At 31.8% G+C, this 24,281-nt stretch overlaps 2 protein-coding genes across 2 annotated transcripts; both read left to right on the forward strand.

Annotated features, from left to right (window-relative positions):
* The first annotated feature begins 1,480 nt into the window (after positions 1 to 1,480).
* LOC131634749 (transcription factor bHLH94-like) lies at positions 1,481 to 3,009 on the forward strand. Its single transcript, XM_058905375.1, has 3 exons — positions 1,481 to 2,113; positions 2,280 to 2,687; positions 2,766 to 3,009. Exons 1-3 carry the CDS (start codon positions 1,592 to 1,594, stop codon positions 2,859 to 2,861), a joined length of 1,026 nt encoding a protein of 341 aa, XP_058761358.1. The 5' UTR covers positions 1,481 to 1,591; the 3' UTR covers positions 2,862 to 3,009.
* Positions 3,010 to 14,271: 11,262 nt separating this feature from the next.
* On the forward strand, positions 14,272 to 15,771 carry LOC131634746 (uncharacterized). Its single transcript, XM_058905371.1, has one exon. The coding sequence runs from the start codon at positions 14,272 to 14,274 to the stop codon at positions 15,769 to 15,771; it is 1,500 nt and encodes a 499-aa protein (XP_058761354.1).
* The last annotated feature ends 8,510 nt before the right edge of the window (positions 15,772 to 24,281 follow it).

A 24,281-nucleotide genomic window follows, 5' to 3' on the forward strand; every position in this document is an offset into this window, starting at 1 on the left:
GTGATTCATTGTTCTCATTTCTCATAATAACCAAGTGTTCTCACTTGAGTCGTCCCCTATATATATATATATATATATATATATATATATATATATATATATATATATATATATATATATATATATATATATATATATATATATATATATATATATATGGCATATCATATGAGAATGCTATATTTATATGAGAATGTGAGAATGAATCTGAACCATTGGATTTTAAAATAAATGGTGGAGATTATGAGTGAATCTCTTTTTCTCTCTCCTACATCATTTATTTTAATAATGGATGAGAGAGAAAAAAGTATTCACACATAATCTCCATCATTTATTTTAAAATCCAATGGTTCATATTCATTCTCACATTCTCATATGATATGCCTTATATATATATATATATATATATATATATATATATATATATATATATATATAGAGAGAGAGAGAGAGAGAGAGAGAGGAGGGTTATATTGACTCCAAGAGTAAGTTATAATAACTTACTCCACATCTTGACCATTAATTCTTTTCAATCTAATGGTTAAAAATAATAAGGAATAGTTTTCTCTTTCCACATTTAATGACTTATATATCATTGGTCATCTTAGCATACGTGGTCATTTTGTGTAGAGTGTGGATGATCTTGTTTGTCTTGAGTGATAATGTTTTTGAAGGTTTGAGTGATAATGTTTTTAAGGTCTATATGGTCAACCTTGTTGACTTTGTCACATATGATCGTTACAATGTGTAGATGAAGGTGATCATATTATACTTGAGGTTTAGAAGATCAATCTTATTAACTCTAGCACAAATGATTATTGCTTTATCTCGGGGCCCAAATGACACCAACACAAGGTGTGTAAAGTGTTTCTCAAATCCTATTGATAATCCTCAAAAGAACGCTAAACCCCGAAAATATCTTATAGACATTTCTATCAATTGCCTCTCATAGACATTTCTACCGATTGCCTCTCACTTGAATTGTTACCTTATCCATCACGTGTTAACAAAAAGTAGGAAAAAAAACGATTTTATTATTGTCAAAATCTTAATGGATCCAAAACATGAATCATTATCAAATGAATCCTCCAACCGATCCAATCCGGCCTGTGTCCCATACAAATTGCCGCAACCTAACCTATGATCGGCGTTGCGAGCAAACCAACTCCACCGATCGGCTTACATCCGCCGCAACGATATCCTCGGCTCCTCCGCGGCGCACATCCTCTTTCTAACTTGATGTTTTAATGCATATTAAAAAACTTATAGTAAGTTGTAATTGCATGAATGAGTTGATATTGTTACTTATTCTTAAATAGTAAACTCATACTTTTTACAATTGCTTTTGTTTTATCTAACAACCACCATTCAATTCATCTTGTCAAATTATATCTTTATTATTATTATTTAACTAGTATAACTATAAAGTTAATGATCTGTATACATTTAATGGAATTTCACGTGCAAAAATCACTGTCGATTGTTGCATCCATGAACAAGGCCTTTATAAGCCCAAAAGCACACATATTTTATTCATCATCATCTTCCACACTTCCCTTTGAAACTATACAAATAAAATCAATTGATTGTTATGTGTTTACCTGAAAAGGAAATAGATAGAGCAAAAGACATGGCACTAGAAGCTGTGGTTTTTCCACAAACACAAGACCCTTTTGGTTATGGAATCAAAGACTTTTACAACTTCAACTTCAACAACCTTGTTGCCAAAGAACAAGACCAACAACAAGAACAAGAACAAGAACAAGAACAAGAACAAAGATCTTTCTGTTTTGTAGAAAACCAAACAGAAAATAATTTTCCTTATTATGGAGATTGGAATAACAGTAGTGCTACTTTTTCACCACAGCATTTGAATGAAGTTCAAGAAACTACTACTGATCCGAGTAGTAACAACACTCAGAACTTGGATACTTCAACTTCCATTGACACTGTTGTTCGTCCGAAAAGGCGCAGAGCTAGAAGCAGAAAAAACAAAGAGGAAATTGAGAATCAAAGAATGACTCACATTGCTGTGGAGCGAAATAGAAGAAAGCTGATGAATGAGTATCTTTCGGTTCTTCGCTCTCTCATGCCAGATTCTTACATCCAAAGGGTACTTACTAAGTTACTACTAGTTTTTCTACTTATGATTTACATAACATCAATAGATTTATATTTAGATCGATATATTCGACAGTTTGACAGAATCACAGCAAGCGTATGTTTAGATCGACATTCCATTCGACAGTAAGAAAATTAAGTGTTTGTGTTTTTTGCAGGGTGATCAAGCTTCTATAATTGGAGGTGCTATCAACTTTGTAAAAGAGCTAGAACACAAGTTTCAATTTCTTGGTGCTATGAAAGAAAAGGAAGTGAAATCTGATTATGATGATGCTGGTGAATCAAGCAAAAAGCCATTTTCTGAGTTCTTTTCATTTCCACAGTATTCAACAAGTACTTCTAACTCTGCAGCAGTTTTTGGAGAAAAAGTTGGTGAGATTCAGTCTTGCATTGCTGACATAGAAGTAACAATGGTTGAAAGCCATGCAAATCTTAAAATAAGATCCAAAAAGAGACCAAAACAGCTCCTGAAAATGGTGTCTGGTTTTCATAACATGCGCCTCACAATCTTGCACTTGAATGTAACCACTTCTGGTGAATTTGTTCTCTTCTCTCTCAGTGTTAAGGTTTGTGTTTTTTTTTTCTTTGAATTTTTATGTTTTGTTTTGAAAGTGGTTAATTGAAGTGAAAATGTATTGGTTTAGGTTGAAGATGATTGCAAGCTGGGATCAGTGGATGATATAGCTGCAGCTGTATACCAAATGGTGGATAGGATTCAACAAGAGGCAATGTTGAATTAAGAGTCATAATAACATAACCTATTTATTTCTCTCTCTTTATTATTGCAATGTTTGTTCATCTTTTATTAATTTATAAATTGTGGGCTCATTGAAAAAACTATTGTGTTTGAGAAAGTTATGGTAATTAAGTAGATCCTTTTGATGTCTATCTATATCTATTTCTATATCTCTATCTCTCTTCTTTTTTTTTTTCTTTGATTTGGAGTGGAGAAGGTTGTGTGGTATGTTGTGTTTGAGACAAATCTACCATGTTCTTGGTCAAATCTACCTACCATGATTGGAAATTGGTAAGACTTGTCTTCTTCACAACCATAAGCCAAATTGTCTCACCATAATATTTAATGAAAACTAAAACCGGCATTTTACACCAATACTTCTAATCAGGCATGTGTGGTGTCCTATGAAGCGCGGACAATTATAATATAATTTTAAGAGTAGTCGTATCCCGGTATCTAATATGTATGGTGTCCGATATTTATATGATATTAGTATGATATGTGTCGGAAAAGACAAAAGTATTTTTAAAAATTGATTTTTTTTCTTTGTTAGGACAATCTATGAATCCGTGGTGTTTGACGCACATATGACATTCACACAATACGATTTAAACAATTGTGTAAAAAAAATCAGTTTCAACACACCTTGTACATTTTTTGTACAAATTTTTTAGTCATCTAAAAAGGTTAAACATGAATTCTAACAATGTTATCTATGCATAATTAAAAACAAAAATTTTTATTACAATATTTTTAAATTTTTTAGTATTAGATCATTAAATAAATGTTAAATATTATTATATATACGGCAGTACCAATGTCCTATGTATGATGTATTATGATGTTTATGTTAGAGTTTGTGCTTCATAAATGGTATCTAATATGTATTAGTGATATGAATCTGTGTTAAAAACGAATGCATGTATTATTATTTTTTTTATTGATGTTGATATGTCAATGCCATTGTTGTCTCAAATCTCTATCTTAAATTTATTTAGTTGTCCTATACCCTAAATTAGTCATTGTCTTGGTAATATATAAATTTATTTGATACCTTCAATTAATTAAATGGTATAATTGTATATTACATCACTTTTTATTTTAATTTATTTTAAAATAATTTAAAATTTATCACCATTTATACTAAAGGTACCTTGTATAACAAGCAATAGTTCAATATAAATCACTCACATGTGGCCATCACATACCAATTCAATTAGAGCAGGCCTAATTGTTTTTTGTATCTTCTAATAATTGGACTCAAACACTAACTAGTGTAAATGTTTGAACTAATTGCTAGTTTGACATAAATATAATGTTCTTTGGAGTATAAATTAAGAAGAAAAAGTTGAAAACTAAAAGAAATACTATCTAAATAATAAAATGTTGTGGAGTTGTAGAAAAAGGTACTGTAACTGTCATAGGAGACATACCTAGTCTGTAGTTTTTGTACTAAGTAGGATGAATTGCAGGGGAAAGCTGCGGTGAACAGTTTAAGAAGAAATAAAGCTTTCTTTGAGAATTATATTTTTCACATTCAACCACAAAAAATAGGTCACCTTTATTATCATTATCAAATTTACTAAACTCAATCCAGGAATCTTTTTTTGATAGGAATCTTTTGATGGATGTGTTGGAGTGTACATGTGTATAGAAGAATTGTCACTTTTTGTGTGTGTTTAGATTATTTGTATAACTGTTTAAAATATATATGTAAATCATTAGTAAATTGAAAAATTATTACTCATAAAGTACAATATAGTGAGCTCGAATCCCTATGAAAATAAAAAGGAAACATGAAAAATGGTGGTGGGGTTATTGAGTATCTTCAAGATCAGAATGAAAAGAAAAAGTTATTTATGCAAACTATTGCTCATGATTAAAGTGATATCAGCAAGTAATTATAGGAGTTAGCTGAATTGTATTTAGGAAATTATCCAATCCACTCTTTAATATGTTTAAATCTTCAAAAATATGCGGAGGAATGAAATGGTTAGAGATTTCCTTCCGTTTTACTAGAGATTTTGGATTTTAGTTTAGCTCTGAGTACATAATAATGTTAAATTTTGTTAGGAAAAGTTTTGTCATCTATTATGGTCTTATTCAATTCGAAAGATTAATCTCTGTAATTGGACACTAAGAATGCATAATTTTTTTTTAAAATCTTTTGAAATTGATTTTTTTAAACAACATACATAATGAAATATAGAACAAGAAATAAGTTACAATTTGAATGAGGTGAACACATGATATATTTATAAGGAAGGCTATAACTAGAATAGATAATAAAAAGAGTAGTCAAATTATTAAGTGACTTTATTTAAATTTATAATATAAATATTATTAATCATGTTAAAATTCATATTTGTTGTTTCATAATGGAATCAGAACGGATAGTTGAAAAATTGTTGATCTTGAACAATGGCTCTGATCTCTTTTACGGTGACACGAGATGGATATGCATTGTTAGCACTCCAATGCTCAAGCCAGTTCAAGATTCAAGATGAGTGTAGTGAAAGGTGGAGATCAGGGATTGTACATTGTTTTAACGTGTGAACTAATTTTATACTTTGGGTCATGTGGAATAGATTTTAGATGGATTGAGCCTTGGTTAATTGGACCTTTAGCTGGTCCAAAAAAGTTGCCCCCAAGACTTTGTCACACACTGGAGGAGCTGGGGAAAGCCTTAAGTATCATTGAATCGGCCTCCATAATGTGATCCGATGTGGAATGAAGCTGAAATGCTCGGGACTAGTTTTTAAAAAAAATAATGAAGAACATGCGCATTTAATGTGGTTCCTTCATTGAAACGCTTTGTCACGTTTTTCTAACACGTGCAATGACGTGACTAGGTAGGGAATGATATAGTTTACAAAGTACTTGAGAGCACTGAGTTAGCGTGTATCCATGACTGGAAATCTAACTGTTGATCTTGTGATATCTTTCCATAGTTGGTTTCATGTTTTCAATTGTCATTGCTTATAAATAAGGTGAGTTGAGTATTTGGAAAATTTTGGCAATCTTTAGGATTCAGACTTATTGTTAATTTTCAGAAAAATGTCTTTGTTCCTTCTAACCTGAGAGTATCGCTAAAAGCAATCCAGTGCTTCTCTTAAAGCTTTCTCCTTTTTTCCATTCCTCTCGTTTCATTAACCCCACGTTATCAAGTACATTTCTAACTCAAGCTTTTTATCTTTGGCATTTTTTGTTTTTTAGTTAGGATGAGTGATAATGCAGTTGATTTAGTGAATGTGTGCTTATAGACATATAATTTTACAAAAAACCCTTAGCTTGTACAAAAGGTCATTCACTTACTAAATTAGGAGTTTAACTCTTTCTACAAGCTTTTTTCCAGATATCATCTTCTGTGTTGACACTACTTGAAGATATCTTGGGGTTTTAGATGATTTTCTCTTGGTTTGCCTTCTTCTTTGAATAGTCAAGTTCATCAAACCCTTACATTTATGGTTTGTATCTTTAACCGCTTAAGTTCTCTTGGTCATATCCTTTATTGCACTCTTATCATGATGAAGTTTTGTTAGTATTTTACTTTGTAGATGTCATTGTCAAGAGAAAACCTATTACCTACAAAATAAGGTTCCACAGCCTGACCATCAGACTTCCCTTTAATGATAACTCCTTACATTAATTGCTATAAGATTTCATACATCCAAATACCAATTACATCCCTTAGTATTTCATACTAATAATTATCTAAGGCCTTGGTAAAAATATCTCTTAATAGCTTAACTTGTAGACCAATGGAGTAAATGAAGCTCCATACAAGACTCATCTTAATTTCAGACTGTATTTGTTGAACATAATATTCTAACATATTGTCTAACATTTCACAAAACATAACTTCATAATTCAGTTTTCCTGTATTATTCTTCACACTCAGGAAGTTATTTCTTCCACCTAGGCTTTTCAATTGTGTGGATTCCATGAGGATCATAAGAAGTAACTTCAGAGCTTCAGAGGAAGTAGGATGCTAAAGCATCTTGTGGGATATCTTGCCTATTTGGAAATCTCCGCCGATTTTTCCTTTTTCACTTTTCAACTTTGATAAACTCCTGATGGCTTCTTCAGATATGATATTCTTCTCATCAATCTTGGACTTCACACATGAGAGGTCCACATATAGCAGTTTCCTTTGGATCTTGAACCCTTCATTAACACTTTTTTATCTTTGATGGAGACAATACATTCAAACTTATTAAAGTTCACATTTAGACCTTGATCACATATTTGACTTATGCTAATCAAGTTTGCAGTCAATTCTTCCACCAGCCGTACATCATCAAGGCTAGGCAGGCCCGGATAGACCATCTTTCCTAGGCCATTAATTTTTCTTCTTGCTCCATCGCCAAAAGTGACATAACTATTAGAGTATGGCTTTAACCCTTTAAGATAGGTCTTTTCTCCAATCATGTGCCTTTAACATCCACTATCAAAATACCAATCTTCTCTAGAGGACACTCTAAGAGATGTATGAGCTATGACACAAGTGACAATTTCCTTGGGTTTCCACACTTTCTTTTCTTGAGTTTTCTTCCCTTTTTTCATGTAGACCCATGGCTGACTGTAGGAATGTCGGTAACCATACAGTCTATAGCAAAAGGGACTTGTATGACCATATCTTCCACAATGGTGATTCCTCCTAGATAATTTCTTGTTTCCTCTATTATGAGGGTACACATGTTGAGCAAGATGTTGGGACGTGTGGTCCTTCATTAGAAACTCAGTTTTCTTCTCAGGAGAGATAAACTTCTTAGTTGGGACTTTGACCTTTTTGTTCATGGGTCTGTAGTCATACCATATACCCTTCATATTTCTTGAATTTTCCCTAACATCTAATATTTCATCTAGCATATCAAAATCGTTGTTCAACATACATACAAATTGTCATATTGTCAAGTTTGGACTTTAACAACGTGACTTCTTCTTCCAGACTTGCAGTGATTGAGCCAGGATTCTCCTTTTCTAGAAATAGAGCGCTTACGATCTTCTTATGTTTCTCTTCTCTCAAGCAAGATTCCTTCCATTGAGTGAGCAAAGATCTATAGATTTCAGCAGTTCTTCTACTGAGATATCTTCATCATTAGACTCACTACATGAGTCATATTTTCCAGTGAAAGTCAGCACCTTATTAGTTATTTCTTCTTCACCCTCATCATCAGATTCAGACTAAATGATTGACAATCCCTCTTTCTATTTATTTAGAAAAGTAGGACATTCAGCTTTAATGTGACCAAAGCCTCCACATTCAAATTGTGCTCTTTTGCTATTGTTAGGTCTATATTCATCCTTTCTCTTTCTTTGGGGACTGATGTTTGACACCTTGTCTTGGACATTTGTCCTCCACATTCTGTCCAGATCCTTCAAGAAATTGTTAAACTTTCTACCAAGAAGAGATATAGCATCTGATAGACTTTTTTCAATATCACATTGATCTTTCTTCTCTTCACTGTTGGAAACAAAAGCCATGTTCCTGCTCTTCTTTTCAAATCTATCACTTATAGCCATCTCAAGAGTTTGTAAAGAACCAATAAGTTCATCAACTTCGATCTTGCCTAAGTCTTGAGCTACTTCAATGGTTGTAACCTTCATGTCAAACTTCTTAACTAGAGATCAAAGGATTTTTCTAACCAAATTCTCTTCTAACATCTTCTCTCCCAAGACAAAAGAATTGTTGGCTATATCACGAAGACGAATGTGGAAGTTAGATAGGATTCATCTTTATTCATTCTCAAATTTTCAAACTTTATTGCGATGAACTACAACTTTGACATACGCACTTTGAAAGTGTTTTCATGAAAATCTCCCAAACTTCTTTAGTTTTATAAGTTAACTTTCGAATGTAGTATAAGGGATAGTTTCAAAAATTCATAAGACTTGATAGAAATATTTAAGTTGCAATGAACTACTCATTTTTGTATTGATCTGAATTTTATAAAATTGTAATAATTAACCATGTTATGTTATGTCAAACCCATCGTAATACTAAGCATGCATTAACTTGCTTCAAGTGAATGGTAACAAAGGATCTAAGTAGTTATCCTTGAGATAAAGGTTGTTGTTGTTGATGTACACATGCTTTGATTCTATGAATGAAAAGCATAGAATTTACATTTAGTGTTGAATACTATTAAGGGAGGTACATAACTAATCAATCATCGATTGTGAGGTACATTTGACTCCTTACCCTTTTAATTTTCTTTTCACCATCTCATGTCCCTATTTTTAATGTCAGAATTCACATGAATCCTTCTACAAAGCCCTACAAGCGTCATAGCTTCCTATTGTACAGCTTAGCAAAATATATGATAAAGTTTAAATAATAGAGATTCATCGATTGTTGAAGAAACTCATGAATTGGAGTTCAGAAGATTCCAAGTCTCAATACACATAATTTGTTTTCACCTTCTTGTTATCTTGTGAGGAACTTGTCGTTCATATAGATTCCAATCCTCCCTGTCTCTCTCATGCATTATTTCAAAGTTTGTTTGATACAACCTTTAATATTAATTATGAGAAAAAAAAGTTAAACAATATCAAAAATTAATCACCATTATTTATTCTTGTAATTTTAATTATATTTTAAATAATACAATAAAAATTGTTTTTAAATTCAACATTTTCTTTTTCTTTCACATGTCACTATCAACAAAATATGTTACCTTCAAGGTGTTAAGGTTCAAATTCTATTAGGTACAAATTATTTATTAAAAAAAGTCTATCAATAAAATGTCAATTTTATTCTAACTAACAATTATATTTATTATTTTTAAATATTAATTTTTTTTACCTGTCACTATAAAAAAATGTCTATTTTATTTTTATTAGTAATTGCTTTTATTTAAAACAGAAAATTTGTATTTCTAAATATCAAATTTTATCTTTTTCTCACGGATCACTATAGCAAAATGCAAAAATATATATTTTACTTTAATTAATAATTGTCTTTATTTAAGACACAAAATTTCTTTTTTTTTCACGGGTCACTATCTGTAAAATACCTAATTTATTTTAATTAACAATTATTTTTATTTAGACACAAAATTCTTATTTTTAAATGTTAAATTTTATCTTTTTCTCACGGGTCAGTATCAGTAAAATACAAAAATATATATTTTTTATTTTAATTAACAATTGTGACACAAAAATGTTTCTTTTTAAATGTCAATTTTTTTTCTCATGGTCACTATCAATATCTATATTTTAATTAACAATTTATTTTATTTAAGACACACAATTTCTTTTTATATTATATTTAATACAATTAATTTTATATTATTATTATTATTTATTTTATAATTAAATAATTAATTTTAAATTTATATATATAATTAATAAAATCCATACCATATTAAATAAATTTATGCGTGCGAAAATTGAAACATTATCATCCACGTACTATAATTACATCAACTGTATTACTATTAATGAAAAATACTATCAAGCTACCTAATATATCCTTCTATGTTCATTTTAATAATAATTACACTAGTAAAAAGACAAATAAGTATTTTACAAATGTAACAATTATATACCTTCAACTTTTATCCATGAAATGAAATACACTTTTTTCACCTTTTTAATTTTTTTAATAAACCGCTCCTTCTCCATCACTCTAAATCCCTCACATGTCTTATATTTCATTTCATTCTTTTATAGTTTATGTCCTTTTTATACTTACTAATCTATATTTATTTTTCGGATCATAAACAATACAAATGAATATAATGTACAAACACATGAAAAAGTAGAAAAATAAAACAAAAAATATACGGGTGAGGGTGAGTACAAACAAATATTTTATTATTATTAATTTTTTTTATTTTTCAGATCTATCAACATTGTAAATGGATATGGAAAAAAACTTCACAAATGAAACAACTAAGTTAAAAGAATCTCAAATTTTAAATATTATAATCTATAATTTGTAAAACGAAGACATATTTCATAAAAATATTTTAATATACAATTAGACAAAATAATTGTATTTTTTTAATTACCAATAAAATAAAATATTTTTCTTACACTTTTTATATATATTAAAAGATATTTTTCATCTCACAGTGTCATTTTTATACATATTAATTAATATTATTAAAAATATTAATTGATCTATTTTTTAAATTTTAATAAAATTAATAAAATTTCTATAGTCATGTAATCAATTAATTTTCTATCTTACATATCACAGTAAAATATTTATTTTATTTTAATTAATAATTATTTTTATTTAAAAAATAGAATTCTTATTTTTAAATATCAAATTTTTATTTTTTTTCTTTCTCTATTTTATAGGTTATTTTTTATTTGTGTATGGTTATTTAATACATTTGAATTTATACTATCATTACTCATTTTACAATTAAATAACTCATTTTGAATTTACATGTATATGTAAATAAAATCTACACTATATTAAATAAATTTACACTTGCGGATCACGCACTTGTATTTTGCTAGTTATAAGAAAAAAAGTTAAACAATATCAAAAGTTAATGACCATTACTTAATCGTGTAATTCTTTTTAAATAATACTTTGTGAAGTGAACAATAAGAAATTTTGAAATATTAAAGAGACTCACTAATATGGTATTTTTTTTCCAAGAAAGATAAGCTAAAAACAACAATATTAACGTATGGTTATTTATGGCAGAAAAGAGGAGATTGGACATTTGCTTTAAGAAGTGGTTAGACAAAAAATTAACTAGTTGCGGTGTTGTTCAGTTAGGGGAGTGGAACAATGGGGGACCTACTAATGTGGACAATATTGGACAAAAGGCGTTCTCTCAAGTGGATCTGGCAGATTGGGAAAAAAAGCTTAGGCCCAATATTAAAGCACAATTTGTGGGTCTCAAAAAGGCCCAAAGTGAGGGTGGAGATTTTAGGGCTGAAAAGGCCCAGAGCCTTGTGAATGAATTGCGTAAAGGAAAGAACAAGATGCATAGCGTTGATTATCAACAGGACTCCAACTTTGAAACATCAAAATCCTTCTTCTCTGTTATGGCGCGTCCTAGAACCCTAAGAACTGGGGATCCGCCGGGTGTAACAGCCGATCGTGGTCAATCGTCACAATCTTCTGGAGGAACCACTCTATGTGGTAATTCGGAGCTGAACCTATCACCTATCACTACAACACGCTGGGGCTTTAAAAGCGCTTTTTTTGGGCTTTAAAAGCGCTTAAAAGCGCTGTGAAAGCCAGCGCTGGCGTAGGTAACAAAAGCGCTTCTGAAAGCGCTCTCGTAGACTCCCCCTATAAGAGCGCTTTTCTGGAAAAAGCGCTCTTGTAGGCCCCCCTTTAAGAGCGCTTTTCAAGAAAAAGCGCTCTGGTAGGAACCCCTATAAGAGCGCTTTTTTCAAAAGCGCTTTCGTATGTTGCGTTTTTTTTTTTTTTTTTTATGCTTTTTATTATTTCTAAACCTGCACTTTTGGCAGCAATATTTTAGAACCTGTAATTTACTATTTTTTGGCAGTATTTTTTCATGAACCTATAATTTATCATTTCAAATCGATATATACCATTATAATCGATATCGATTATATACAAAAAAGTATTATATTATATACCATTAATGTAAATCAAAATACATATATACATATTTATAAACCAAAACAACTAAACCAATTCACATATTTCTAAACCAAAACAACTAAATGGGAAACAACTTCCGAGTTCTTATGCAGCCAATGTACGCTTCCTGTATTATCTGGAGCTATGTTGTATTGATGCTTTAGTGGAGAACCAGTAGTCACCTGAGCTATGTTGTATTGTGTCACAGAATATGAATCAAATAACTGTACCCCGAACGATCCTGCCACAGAAGACTTAGCTTCGGGGTACATTACTTGATTCTTATTCTGTGGAACATAATCGGCAGGGGCACATTGTGTTCTATCCTTTACCAGTCCATCCACTGTTTGAAGCTCAACCTACAATAGAAAAACGTGATTATTTACACAACATTCACATTCTCAATATTTTCTCTATCAACCAAAAATTTCCTCATCTCCGAACAAAAGACAAAATAGTTAATAAAAATAGTGCTATACCAGAACAGAAACCAATTTATAAGAAATCAATTAACAACCACATGCACATAAAAATAGTTTTTGATAAAAGAACAAGTCAATTGAGCCAACAACCAAAAACCCTAAAAAAAATCAGCCGTAGAGCCGTAGAGCCAACAACCAGAAACCCTAAAAAAAATCAGCCGTAGAGCCGTAGAGCCAACAACCAAAAACCCTAAAAAAAATTCTGTTCATCATCTTCGAAAAACCTCTCCAGAAACTGTAAATACATTGTTCATATTCATCCAACAACAATCACAATACACAGCCGCAAACACTAACCAAAACCCTAATTGTTCATCTTTCTCATACACGCAAACCATTCATCAGAAACAAAACCATTCACAAATCATCATCAAACATAACCAGACAAACATTCATCAAACCCAAACATTTGTTCATCACTTTCCTAATCAAACAAACCCTTCAGAAATTTGAGAGAGGAAGAGAGAATAAGAAATAAACTCAGAAAGGTCTCACCCGGTTTTGGTTTGTAGATTCAGAATCGAAACCGAACTCAGCAACAACACGAACCTCAACTCACCATAAACTCGTGTGTTTTGGATCTGAAAGGAAGAAGAACGGCGGAGGTTGCTCGTGGTGGCTGGCGACGGAGGGACGAACGGTGGTGGCTGGCGACGGAGGGACGAACGATGGTGGCTGTGAACGGCGGAGGTTGCAGAGAAAGTGAGAAACAGTAAATAAAAAGAAAACGAAAGAGAGAAAGTGAGAAAGTGAAAGCGTGTTTTTGTTTTTAACTTTTACTAATAAAGGCTACTAAAGCGCTTCTGAAAAGCGCTCTCATAGCCTGGTCTATACCAGCGCTTTTTAGCAAAAAGCGCTCTCATTAAACCCCCCTATAGCAGCACTTTGAAAAGCGCTCTCATACCCCCCCCCCCCCCTTACCAAAGCGCTTTTCAAAAGCGCTCTCATACCCCCCCCCCCTTACCAAAGCGCTTTTCAAAAGCGCTCTCATACACCCCCCCTACCACAGCGCTTTTCAGAAGCGCTCTCATACCCCCCCCCTTTAAGAGCGCTTTTTTAGCGTGTTTTTTTATTTTGTTTTTAGTGCAACCTATAAGAGCGCTTTTTACTAGAAGCGCTTTAGTAGGGGTGCTGTTAAAGATTAAATTTGGCGTAGTGTATTTTGGATAGGTTGGTTGACAAGAAGAGTGAATCACAAGAGGTAGCAGACAAGGTGTGGAAGGAGTTATCCTCTCTGGGAATTTCAGGGGGGAGAGAAAGGAGCTTTATGTGGAGATTATCAAGGGATTGGAAAGGAGCGACACAGAAAACATGATGGAAAAGAGGGAGAAAAAATTGGGGTCAACATGAATATTATGTCTTTTAACATAAGAGGGTGTGGTTGTGTCATTAAAAGAAGGAGCTTGAGAAAGATGATTGATAAGGGCCAGGCAGATATGGTGTTCTTGCAGGAAACCAAAACTCAGGTGGTGGATTTTAATTTCATTAGAAGTCTCTGGGGTCACGATGATTGCGAATGGACTAGCAAGGATTCGAATGGAGCTTCAGGGGGTTTGTCTATAATTTGGAAAAAAGGCTTAATTAATCCTTTATTCAGCTTCAGAACGGAGGGATCGGTTGGCATCGGGGCAGAGTTCCAAGGTCAGATATGCTTTTTTGTGAATGTATATTCTTCCTGTCACATTGCTGGTAAGCGTCTGTTATGGTCTGAATTAGTGGAGCTTAAACAAAAACTCCCTATGGGGTGGTGGTGTGTCGGTGGCGATTTCAACGCAATTAGAAATGCTAATGAAAGACAAGGAAACAATATGATTACTAGGTCGTCTGTATCTTATGAGTTCAATGATTTCATAGATTTGATAGGTTTGGTGGATGTTCCTACTATTGTCAAGAAGTTTACCTGGTCTAATAAGGATGGGAGTGTCAAAAGTAGGTTGGACAGGTTTCTGCTCTCATCAGAGTTAATTGATGATTGGAAGATTGGTGGTCAGAAGGTGGGGGATTGGGATATTTCAGATCATGCTCCGATCTGGTTAACGGTGATTGATAAGGATTGGGGACCCAAACCGTTTCGTGTGATTAATGGATGGTTTGAGATAAAGGAATTCAAGGCTTTCGCAGAATCCTCGTGGAAGAACATACAGGTGGAGGGAAATCAAGCTTATGTGGTGAAAGAGAAATTCAAACTGTTCAGAAATATTCTAAGGAGATGGAACAAGGAGAAATTCGGTCGGATTGATCTGAATATTCAAGAGGCTACTAAGAAGATAAATGGGTGGGATGTCGATTGTCAAGGGCGTGTGGAGGCCAAGAATGCCTTGTGGAAAAATCTGCATCTCAAAGAAAGTCTTTTGCGTCAGAAATCCAGACAGAAGTGGCTCAAAGAAGGAGATTCAAACACAAAATATTTCCATCAGGCGATCAAAGAAAGAAGGAGGCGCAACAACATTGTGGCAGTGCATCTAGAGGACGGTTCACTCATTGAAGATGTGGTTGGCATTAGAAAAGAAGTGCTGCAAGAATTCAAAGCTAGATTTAAAGAGGCTATAGCAATTAGACCAACACTGGAAAATGAGGGATTCATGAAACTATCATTGGAGGACAGGGACTTTTTAGAGGCTGAATTCTCAAGAGAAGAAATCAAAGCTGCTGTGTGGGATTCAGATGGCGAGAAATGTCCGGGCCCCGACGGTTTTAACCTTGGCTTCATTCAAAACTGCTGGAATTTTATGCAGGAAGATATCGTTAAGCTTGTCATGGAGTTTCACAAAACAGCATCCCTTCCTAAGTCTATCACAGCTTGTCATGGAGTACCGGCCCATTTGTCTGATAGGGAGTCTGTATAAAATTATTGCGAAAGTTTTGGCTAACAGAATCAAGCGGGTGTTAAAGTCTCTAATCTCTCCTTCTCAATCTGCTTTTGTACCTGGGAGGCAAATATTGGATGGGGTCCTGGCTTTAAACGAAATCATCGACCACGCGAAAAAGGGTAAAAAAGAGTGTTTCATCTTCAAGGTGGACTTCCAACAAGCGTATGACTGTGTTAGCTAGCAATTTTTGAGAGCTCTGTTTAAAAAGTGTGGTTTTGGCAATAATTGGTGTAGATGGATGGAAGCGTGTGTCTTCTCTAGTTCAATGTCGATATTAGTTAACGGGAGTCCGACTGAAGATTTTATCGTTGAAAGAGGTCTTCGCCAGGGCGACCCTCTGTCCCCTTTTCTTTTTACTTTGGTTGCTGAAGGATTGTCAGTATTATTCAAAGCAGCATCGGTGGCAGGTTCTTTTCAGGGTTATAGGTTGAATGGAGGGGCGAATATCAACATCCTCCAATTCGCAGACGATACGGTAATTGTTGGGAAAGCCTCTTGGAGAAATCTATGGTCTATAAAATCAATTTTTAGAGGATTCGAACTAGTATCGGGTCTGAAGGTCAATTTTCTAAAAAGTAAAGTGTTGGGGGTAAATGTGGAGGAATTGTTTATGGAGGCTGCTTCTCAATTTTTGTGCTGCAACAGGGAATCATTGCCTTTTAAATTCTTGGGAATTCAGGTGGGAACCAATCCTAGACGATGTGAAGCGTGGGGTTCGGTGGTGAACAATCTGAAGCATAGATTATCGTTGTGGAAATCCAAAACGCTATCCATTGGTGGTCGAGTAACTCTCCTTAATTCGGTTTTATCTTCCGTTCCGATCTATCCCATGTCATTTTATAAGGCTCCCGTTAAGATTATCAAAGACATTATTCGTATTCAGAGTCGGTTCCTATGGTGTGGGAATGAGGATAAGAAGGGGATTTCGTGGGTAAGTTGGGTTAACGTCTGTAAACCCAAGAATGAAGGTGGTTTGGGGATAAAGCACATAGGTGTTTTCAACAAATCTCTTTTGACAAAATGGAAATGGAGAGTACTGATGGAAGGTGACTCAATCTGGAAAAACATCCTGCAAGAACGCTATGGAGAAGTGGAAAAGGCGGTACTGATGGGGGCAGAATACAAACTAAAGAAGAAGGACTCAGTGTGGTGGAAAGACATGATGCTGGCCAGTGTGATTTCTACTAACGTTGTTGATGTTTTTGCAGGTTCTGTTTCTTTTGGCTTAGGAGTCGGCAATAAAATTATGTTTTGGCACGGTAGATGGCTTGGCAATTCTCCTTTCAAAAATCTGTTTCCTTCTTTGTTCAATCTGTCCAGGAATCCGGTAGCCACTGTTAATGAAATGGGGTGCTGGAATGGTGCGGTATGGACATGGGACCTTAACATCAATTCGGGAACGTTGTTGGGAGATCCAATAGCGCTGCAGGAAGCTTTAGAATTGTTAGAAATTTTAGGAGACATTCGGCCTGCATTGGGAGGAGGAGATACAACAAAATGGTGGCCAAGTGTGGACGGGAGTTTTTCGGTCAGAAGCTGTTACTCTCTTTTGAGGGATCGACAACTAGAAGATTTGGTTGCCGCGACTACTCTGGAGGTGATTAATAAGATTTGGGAAACGACGGTGCCGTCGAAAATTAAGGTGTTTGGGTGGCGTTATCTTTTAAATAGATTACCGTCAAAAGATCAATTAGAGAGAAGGGCTATTATTAATAGGACGGAGGACAAAATGTGCATATTCTGCTCGGCTGAGATTGAAGATCTAGATCACCTTGGTTTTCGTTGCTTCTTCGCAGCAAAAGTTTGGGAAAAGATTGCTGTTTGGCTTGACATTAGGCTGACAGTCTCCTTGGCTGGTCCTGCTCACTTTTCATACTTTATTCAGGAATTGCGAGGAAAGATGGAAAAGAAACAAATGGGCATAATCTGGTTGGCCACGATATGGACTCTTTGGAATTCAAGAAACAATTTCATCTTCAACAATTCTGATATTGTTCTAGATGAAGTGGTGGTGGGCATCAAAATGGTTTCTTGGATTTGGCTTTCGGCGGGGGTGACTAATCGTGCCTTTATATCGTTTTATTCTTGGTTTCAAGCCCCTTTGGTGGCCTTAAAAAACTTATAGCTACTTATTGTTGTATTGGGTTTTGAGTACCCCTAGTACTCATATCTTATATAATCTTAATCTTGCCTATCAAAAAAAAAAACAATATTAACGTAACAAATATATTTAAATTACATGTATATGGAATGAGTTAATACCTTAACCCATAAATTGATAATGCATACAGAGACAATAATTAACATATGTCTTAAAACTTGTTATCCACGCGAAAAGATGTCGGGTTATTTTTGCGACTATAAATAATTTTTATATAGTTACTAATTAACACTAGCAAAGTACAAGTAATACATTAACAAAAATAAAATAATGTTAAAAATCACAAGTAATACTTACTTTTGGGAAAACGAAGCTTGCATTTCTAACTTTTAGAGTATGTTTCACAAATTTATATCTCTTTGTAGCTTTACATGTCGTTAAAAAATAAACATGAATACAAATTATTCAAAATTAAAGGTGAAATTTGAGTATTACAAATAATACCACTTTTTCGCTCAAAACTTCATGCATCATTTCATTAAGATTATAGTATAACGAGCATAACATAATTATGACATTTTGCTTTGGACATATACTAATTATAGTTGTCAATGTGAATTGCATAAACATTTAAATAACTAATAATATGTATAAAATTGATTTATGGGTTAATACCTATTTTACCCCCTGCCATATGGGGCGTAGTTGAAAAACCCCCTGCCAAAAAAAAAGTTTCAAAACATGCCTCATAAACCTCACTAAAAAATCTGATGTGGCAATTTTTTTTTAATTCTTTTTATTATTTTTAATGACGTATTTTTTATTTATTTTAATTCCACGTGGCATTTTTATTATTATTTTATTGTTTGGTTTTTAGTTAATATAAGAAAACATGTTAAAATTTTGTTGGAGGTGGGAGTTGAACCCACTCCTTGCAACTTCAAAGTGGAGCGCCTGACCACTGGGCTAGAAGCTCTAAGTTGTTATTTGTTTGCATTTAATTATTGTTATAGTATCCAACTAATTATTTGCATTTAATTGATAATTATATACAACTAATTATATACTATTTACTATAACTTTTTTAAAATATATTTTATATACTATTTAGTATAGATTTTTTAATACTATGTTTTATAGTATCCAACTAATAAAGTTAAACATATACTATTTACTATATATTTTATAATATTTATTTTACTTTAAAAATAAATTAAAATAAATATTATTATCACGGGTCTTCACTTACGTAATTGAAAATTGAAAATAAATATAACGTTATTAATTAACAACTATATCATGGGTCTTCACATAAAATAACGTTATATAAAATAACGTTCTATATATTAATATTAATTGAAAATTGAAAATAAATATAACGTTATTAATTAACATAAAATAATATTAATTAATAACGTTAATAGTAAATTAAATTAAATTAAATTAAATATAAATTGTTTAAATTATATTAATTAACATAAATATAACGTTAATAGTAAAATAATATTAAATAAATTAAATAAAAATAAATTAAATTAAACTAAACATAAACGTTAAATTAAATTAAACTAATATTAATTAGAAAATATAAACTAAATTAAATTAATATAAAAAATATTAATTAATAACGTTGATAGTAAAATAAATTAAATTAAATTAAATATAAATTAAACTAAATTAATATAAATATAATTAGTTTATATTTTATAATTTAGTTAACTTTAATAGTAGAACAAATATTAATTATTATTTTGTAATTTAACTAATATTAATTAAATATTAAATTTGTTTTACTAATAATGAGTTTAGATAAATATAAAATATAAATCTGTTACTATTAACGTTAATTTGTTTTACTAATAATATTTGTTTTACTGTTACTATTAATTTGTTTTACTAATAATAATATTTGTTTTACTGTAACTATTAATTTGTTTTACTAATAATTAATAGTTTGTTATTATTAGTTTGGAGATATGGTTGCTTTACTATAGGTTGATATGGTTGTTTTATAAAATAATAATTAATATTTGTTTTACTATTCAAGTTAACTAAATTATAAAATATAAACTAATAATATTTATATTAATTTAGTTTAATTTAGTTTATATTTTATAATTTAATTATTAACAGTAAAATAAATATTAATTATTAATTTATAATTTATAATTTAATTAATATTAATTAACTGATAAATATTAACTAATAACTATTAATTATTTACTAATAATATTTATATTAATTAATTATGAAAACATTAATTATTAGTGCTAATAACGTTAATTTAACTATTATAATTTAGCTAAGGCATTTCAATAACAAAAACTAACATGCAGCCTAGTGGTAATGGTGTTGGTCATGTATGCTTTATGACTTGGATTCAACACTTACTACGACCAATTTTTTGAGCATTCATATTAAACATTCCTAAAACCAAACAATAAAATAATAATAAAAATGCCACGTGGAATTAAAATAAATAAAAAATAATAAAAATGCCACCTAAGCCAACCACGTCATTAAAAATAATAAAAAGAATTAAAAAAAATTGCCACATCAGATTTTTTAATGAGGTGGCGTGATAAAGGTTCAAATGCAAACTTTTGAAATTTTATGAGGCATGTTTTGAAACTTTTTTTTTGGCAGGGGGGTTTTTCAACTACGCCCCATATGGCAGGGGGTAAAATAGGTATTAACCCTTGATTTATAAAAGAAAACACAAATTAATATATATTTACGCATGGTAAAGCGGTCCTAAGTAACATTCTTTGTTCTCATTAACCAACTTATTTTGTATGTAAATCTTGATAGTATTCTCTTTTGTTGAAATTGAATATTGAATAGATTTAAGAAACAATACTTTCTTAATTCCCTTTCAACACATATCTCATGCATGGATCTAAAAGTTAATGTAAAAGTCAAATCTTTATGTTAAAGTACGAGAACAATGAATGTAAACTGAAATCACTATAAAAAAGTGTACTTACGAGCACCATAACTATAGTACATTATGTCCAACCAATCATTTCCCTTCAAAAATTCCATAACACAAATCTTATGAAGTATATAAGCTTGTTATGGTTAGTGTTTTAATGTAAACTAGATGTATGACATCTTCTATATCGTCTTTGATAGTCTTTGTGTGTTTTCTGGTTGAGGTAGTGTGGTGTCAATATTATGTTGTGGGGAAGAACAACTATCTTTTTATGCTTACACCCCTCCATACCAACTTTCTCATATACGTCTAACTGATTTAATTTGAGTGGATGAGTACACTCATTGATTTCAATTGTTGCATCATAAAAGCAACTGAAATACAATACAAAAATTTATTAAATACGTAAACAATAACAACAAAATACAATTTTTTTAACTTATACTTACCTCAATCACATCATGGTACACTTCTCCTACAGTTCCTCAGATAAATTTTCTCGCTCATTCTCAGTTAACTTCTCTCGTTCCTCTTGCAACCTCTCTCGCACCTCCTGCAAAAACCTATCTCGTTCCTCTAGATGCACCCTCTCATGTTCCTCCTAAGTCCACTTCTAAAGCACCCCCTGAGTCCACTTCTTCCGCTCCAGTTATAATACTTGTGATTTCTCCCCACCATTTTATCAACTATCTCTTCAATTTATTTTTTACGGTTTACTACATTACTTGTTTACGATGGTCCAGAATATAACCTCAAGTTGTCGCCTCTTCCAAGACCATAGACACACCCATCATTCTCCTTGGTTCCAATCACTTCTACCTAGAAGATGTCATGACGTTCTTGTGGAACAGAGATACCATCTTTGGACTTTTCAATTAGTAAATCCTACCACACATATAAAAGTTCATTTTTGACAAAATGAATTAACTAAAATAAGTAATGTTAAAAAAATATCGACTTACAATCTTTTCAGCCACTTCGCATGTAGTCTCTGATGTGAACTCGCCTCTTGGTATTTGTGTTCCCTCTTCATTTCTCATAGCGTGATGGTGGAGATGGGTTGCGATCAAGTCTTCTAAAAGGATCTTTCAGATCTAATTCTATTTTTTTAATTAATCATTTTTTGTTCCAATTCATCATATCCTCCACGAGACAATCTACATTGACAGATATTTATGGTTCCATTCTCCTTCCTTTTTGGATTTTAGCCAAGAAAGTATGAGTGGTGCGATACTTGACAAAATCCTCCCCAACTTTCTTTTCAAGAAATGGATACTTCATAGAGGCTCTTAGTTATAATTTGAATTTTTAAAATAATCATGTGTGAGTTGTGTCTTAAATCCCCTCCAACGCTCACTAGCATATCCAATTCATTTCTTTTTCATTATACCTCTAGAACAATAAACACTTCCTATATTTACATATTAGAGTTGATATTAGTAATAAATAAAAAATGGTCATTTATACTTGTAATGCATATCATAAAATTTCTAATAAATATTGTAATATCGGTTCATAATTTATTTTTCAAATCACCGTCAACGTCATGCCAATTATCTTTCAAAATTCTGACTTTTCTTTTATCTTGTAATGGCATATAACCCCTAAAATTATCTACATGTTCACCCTAAGCTTTACAAGTTCTTAGACAAAAATTAACTTGGAAGAGAACACCGCTTTCGTGGGCTTTTGTCATCTTGTTCAACATTGTGGCACCTCTAATTTATCTTTTACTTTTAGCATTAATAGAGATTGTAGCATAAGTTGTATGAGTGGTGTTGGTCGAATCGTCCATGTTTGTGTAAATTAAAAAATGTATTACTCAAACCAACAAATCTCTGATAAGGCACCTATTGCATATGAATTATATTATACTCATGGTACACTTCCTAAGAATATACACTCAACATATTCTCAAACTAATACTATTCATTAAAAACAACATTTCTACGAACATTCCAGTGGTCAATGTGTAACACCATTTACTCAAACTAACACTATTTAAGAAAAACAACATTGTTATCAATATTTCAATGGTCAGTGACATCATTTTCTCAAACTAAATACTATTCAAGATAAACAACATCTATATCAACATGTTATTGGTAAGCGACACCATTTTCTCTAACTAACACAAGATAAAGTGAATTACCTAGCAAAAACGTGATGAGGAAGCTTCAACGAGTTAGATTGAAAGAGTTGATGTTGCAAGAGATGATGGAATATGAGTTTTGCTGAAGAGGAAAATCGCCTAGTTTTTTTAAAGAGAATGACGATGAAACGAGGATTGTTGATATGTAAATGAAAATTTAGAGTATAGATCTTTGAAGTATTCATGAAAAATAACATACACGTCGGGTTTTGGGAAAATCGAGGGAATATATTAATTAAAAATTAAAAAATAGAAAGCGCTTTATTTTGAGAAATTCATGTAAAAAATATTACACGTCGGTTTTTTTTGGAAAACCGAGGGAACTGATTACCCCTCGGTTGGACAAAGCAATGTTTTAAAAATCGAAAGGTAAAATGATTCGGAAAAACATGTGGGTCAAGGTTTAATCGGTTCAACCATTTAAATCGTGGTTGAACCGCATAACAAATTTAAACTAAAAAATTAAATAAGTATATTATTAAACATCCTAATAAAATTATTTTATATCTAAATTTATAAATAAAATTCTAAAAAAAAAATATAATAAACAAGCTTGCAAAAGAAGAAGTATTTGCCTTAATTCTTTAACTCGGACAATGTGATTCAACACTAACACAAAAGTGTCATTTCTCCAATTTTGGGTTTTTTATCGGCATGATTTTTCTTATCTCTTTCAAGATCAAAATCACTTACTCAATGTCCATAAACCTATATTATTTCTTCTCCTTCTATTTGCATTTACATTGTCGCATGTCTTCCAATTTTATTTTTTATATGCATAATTGTAATTATTTGTTATAATCAATTTTTTAGATCTAAATAAAGAAAACTAGAGAAGTAAAACATAAAAAACAAATTTGATATTTTGCAATTATTTTGATTTTTTGCAGTTGAAAAGGTTTTATCCCAATTTTGTAGACTTAGCAGTTTATTGATCTAAATTGAATCAGATTTGACTACGGTTCAAGATTGAACCGGTTCAACCAGACGGTTCGATCCGATTTTTAAAACATTGGGACAAAGTATAAAAGGGATTATTAAAATTTAAATAATAATAATAATAATAACATAAAGGTACTTAAAAAAATTAATTTCTTAGTTCAAAAAAAATAAATAAGGGAAAAGCGCCGACTGAGAAATAGTAACATTTGGTCCCCAAGTCAATTGAAAAATAAAAATAAAAAACAGAAAATGCAGTATCTTGGATTCGAAGCGAGGTCCCTAGTAAATGTATTCCCTCGGTTATAGGAATAAATGAGGGTATATGTTGTATAGTTTTTTTTATATAAAAATAATGG

The sequence above is a fragment of the Vicia villosa genome, unplaced genomic scaffold, assembly GCF_029867415.1.
Source record: "Vicia villosa cultivar HV-30 ecotype Madison, WI unplaced genomic scaffold, Vvil1.0 ctg.001344F_1_1, whole genome shotgun sequence".
Classification (NCBI taxonomy): Eukaryota; Viridiplantae; Streptophyta; class Magnoliopsida; order Fabales; family Fabaceae; genus Vicia; species Vicia villosa.

Bases quoted from the DNA above. Each gene is read 5' to 3' on its own strand.
- LOC131634746 (XM_058905371.1), top strand. From the start codon at position 14,272: ATGAATATTATGTCTTTTAACATAAGAGGGTGTGGTTGTGTCATTAAA.
- LOC131634749 (XM_058905375.1), top strand. From the start codon at position 1,592: ATGTGTTTACCTGAAAAGGAAATAGATAGAGCAAAAGACATGGCACTA. The intron at 2,114-2,279 runs GTACTTACTAAG...TGTTTTTTGCAG, and splicing joins CAGATTCTTACATCCAAAGG to GGTGATCAAGCTTCTATAAT. The intron at 2,688-2,765 runs GTTTGTGTTTTT...GTATTGGTTTAG, and splicing joins TCTTCTCTCTCAGTGTTAAG to GTTGAAGATGATTGCAAGCT.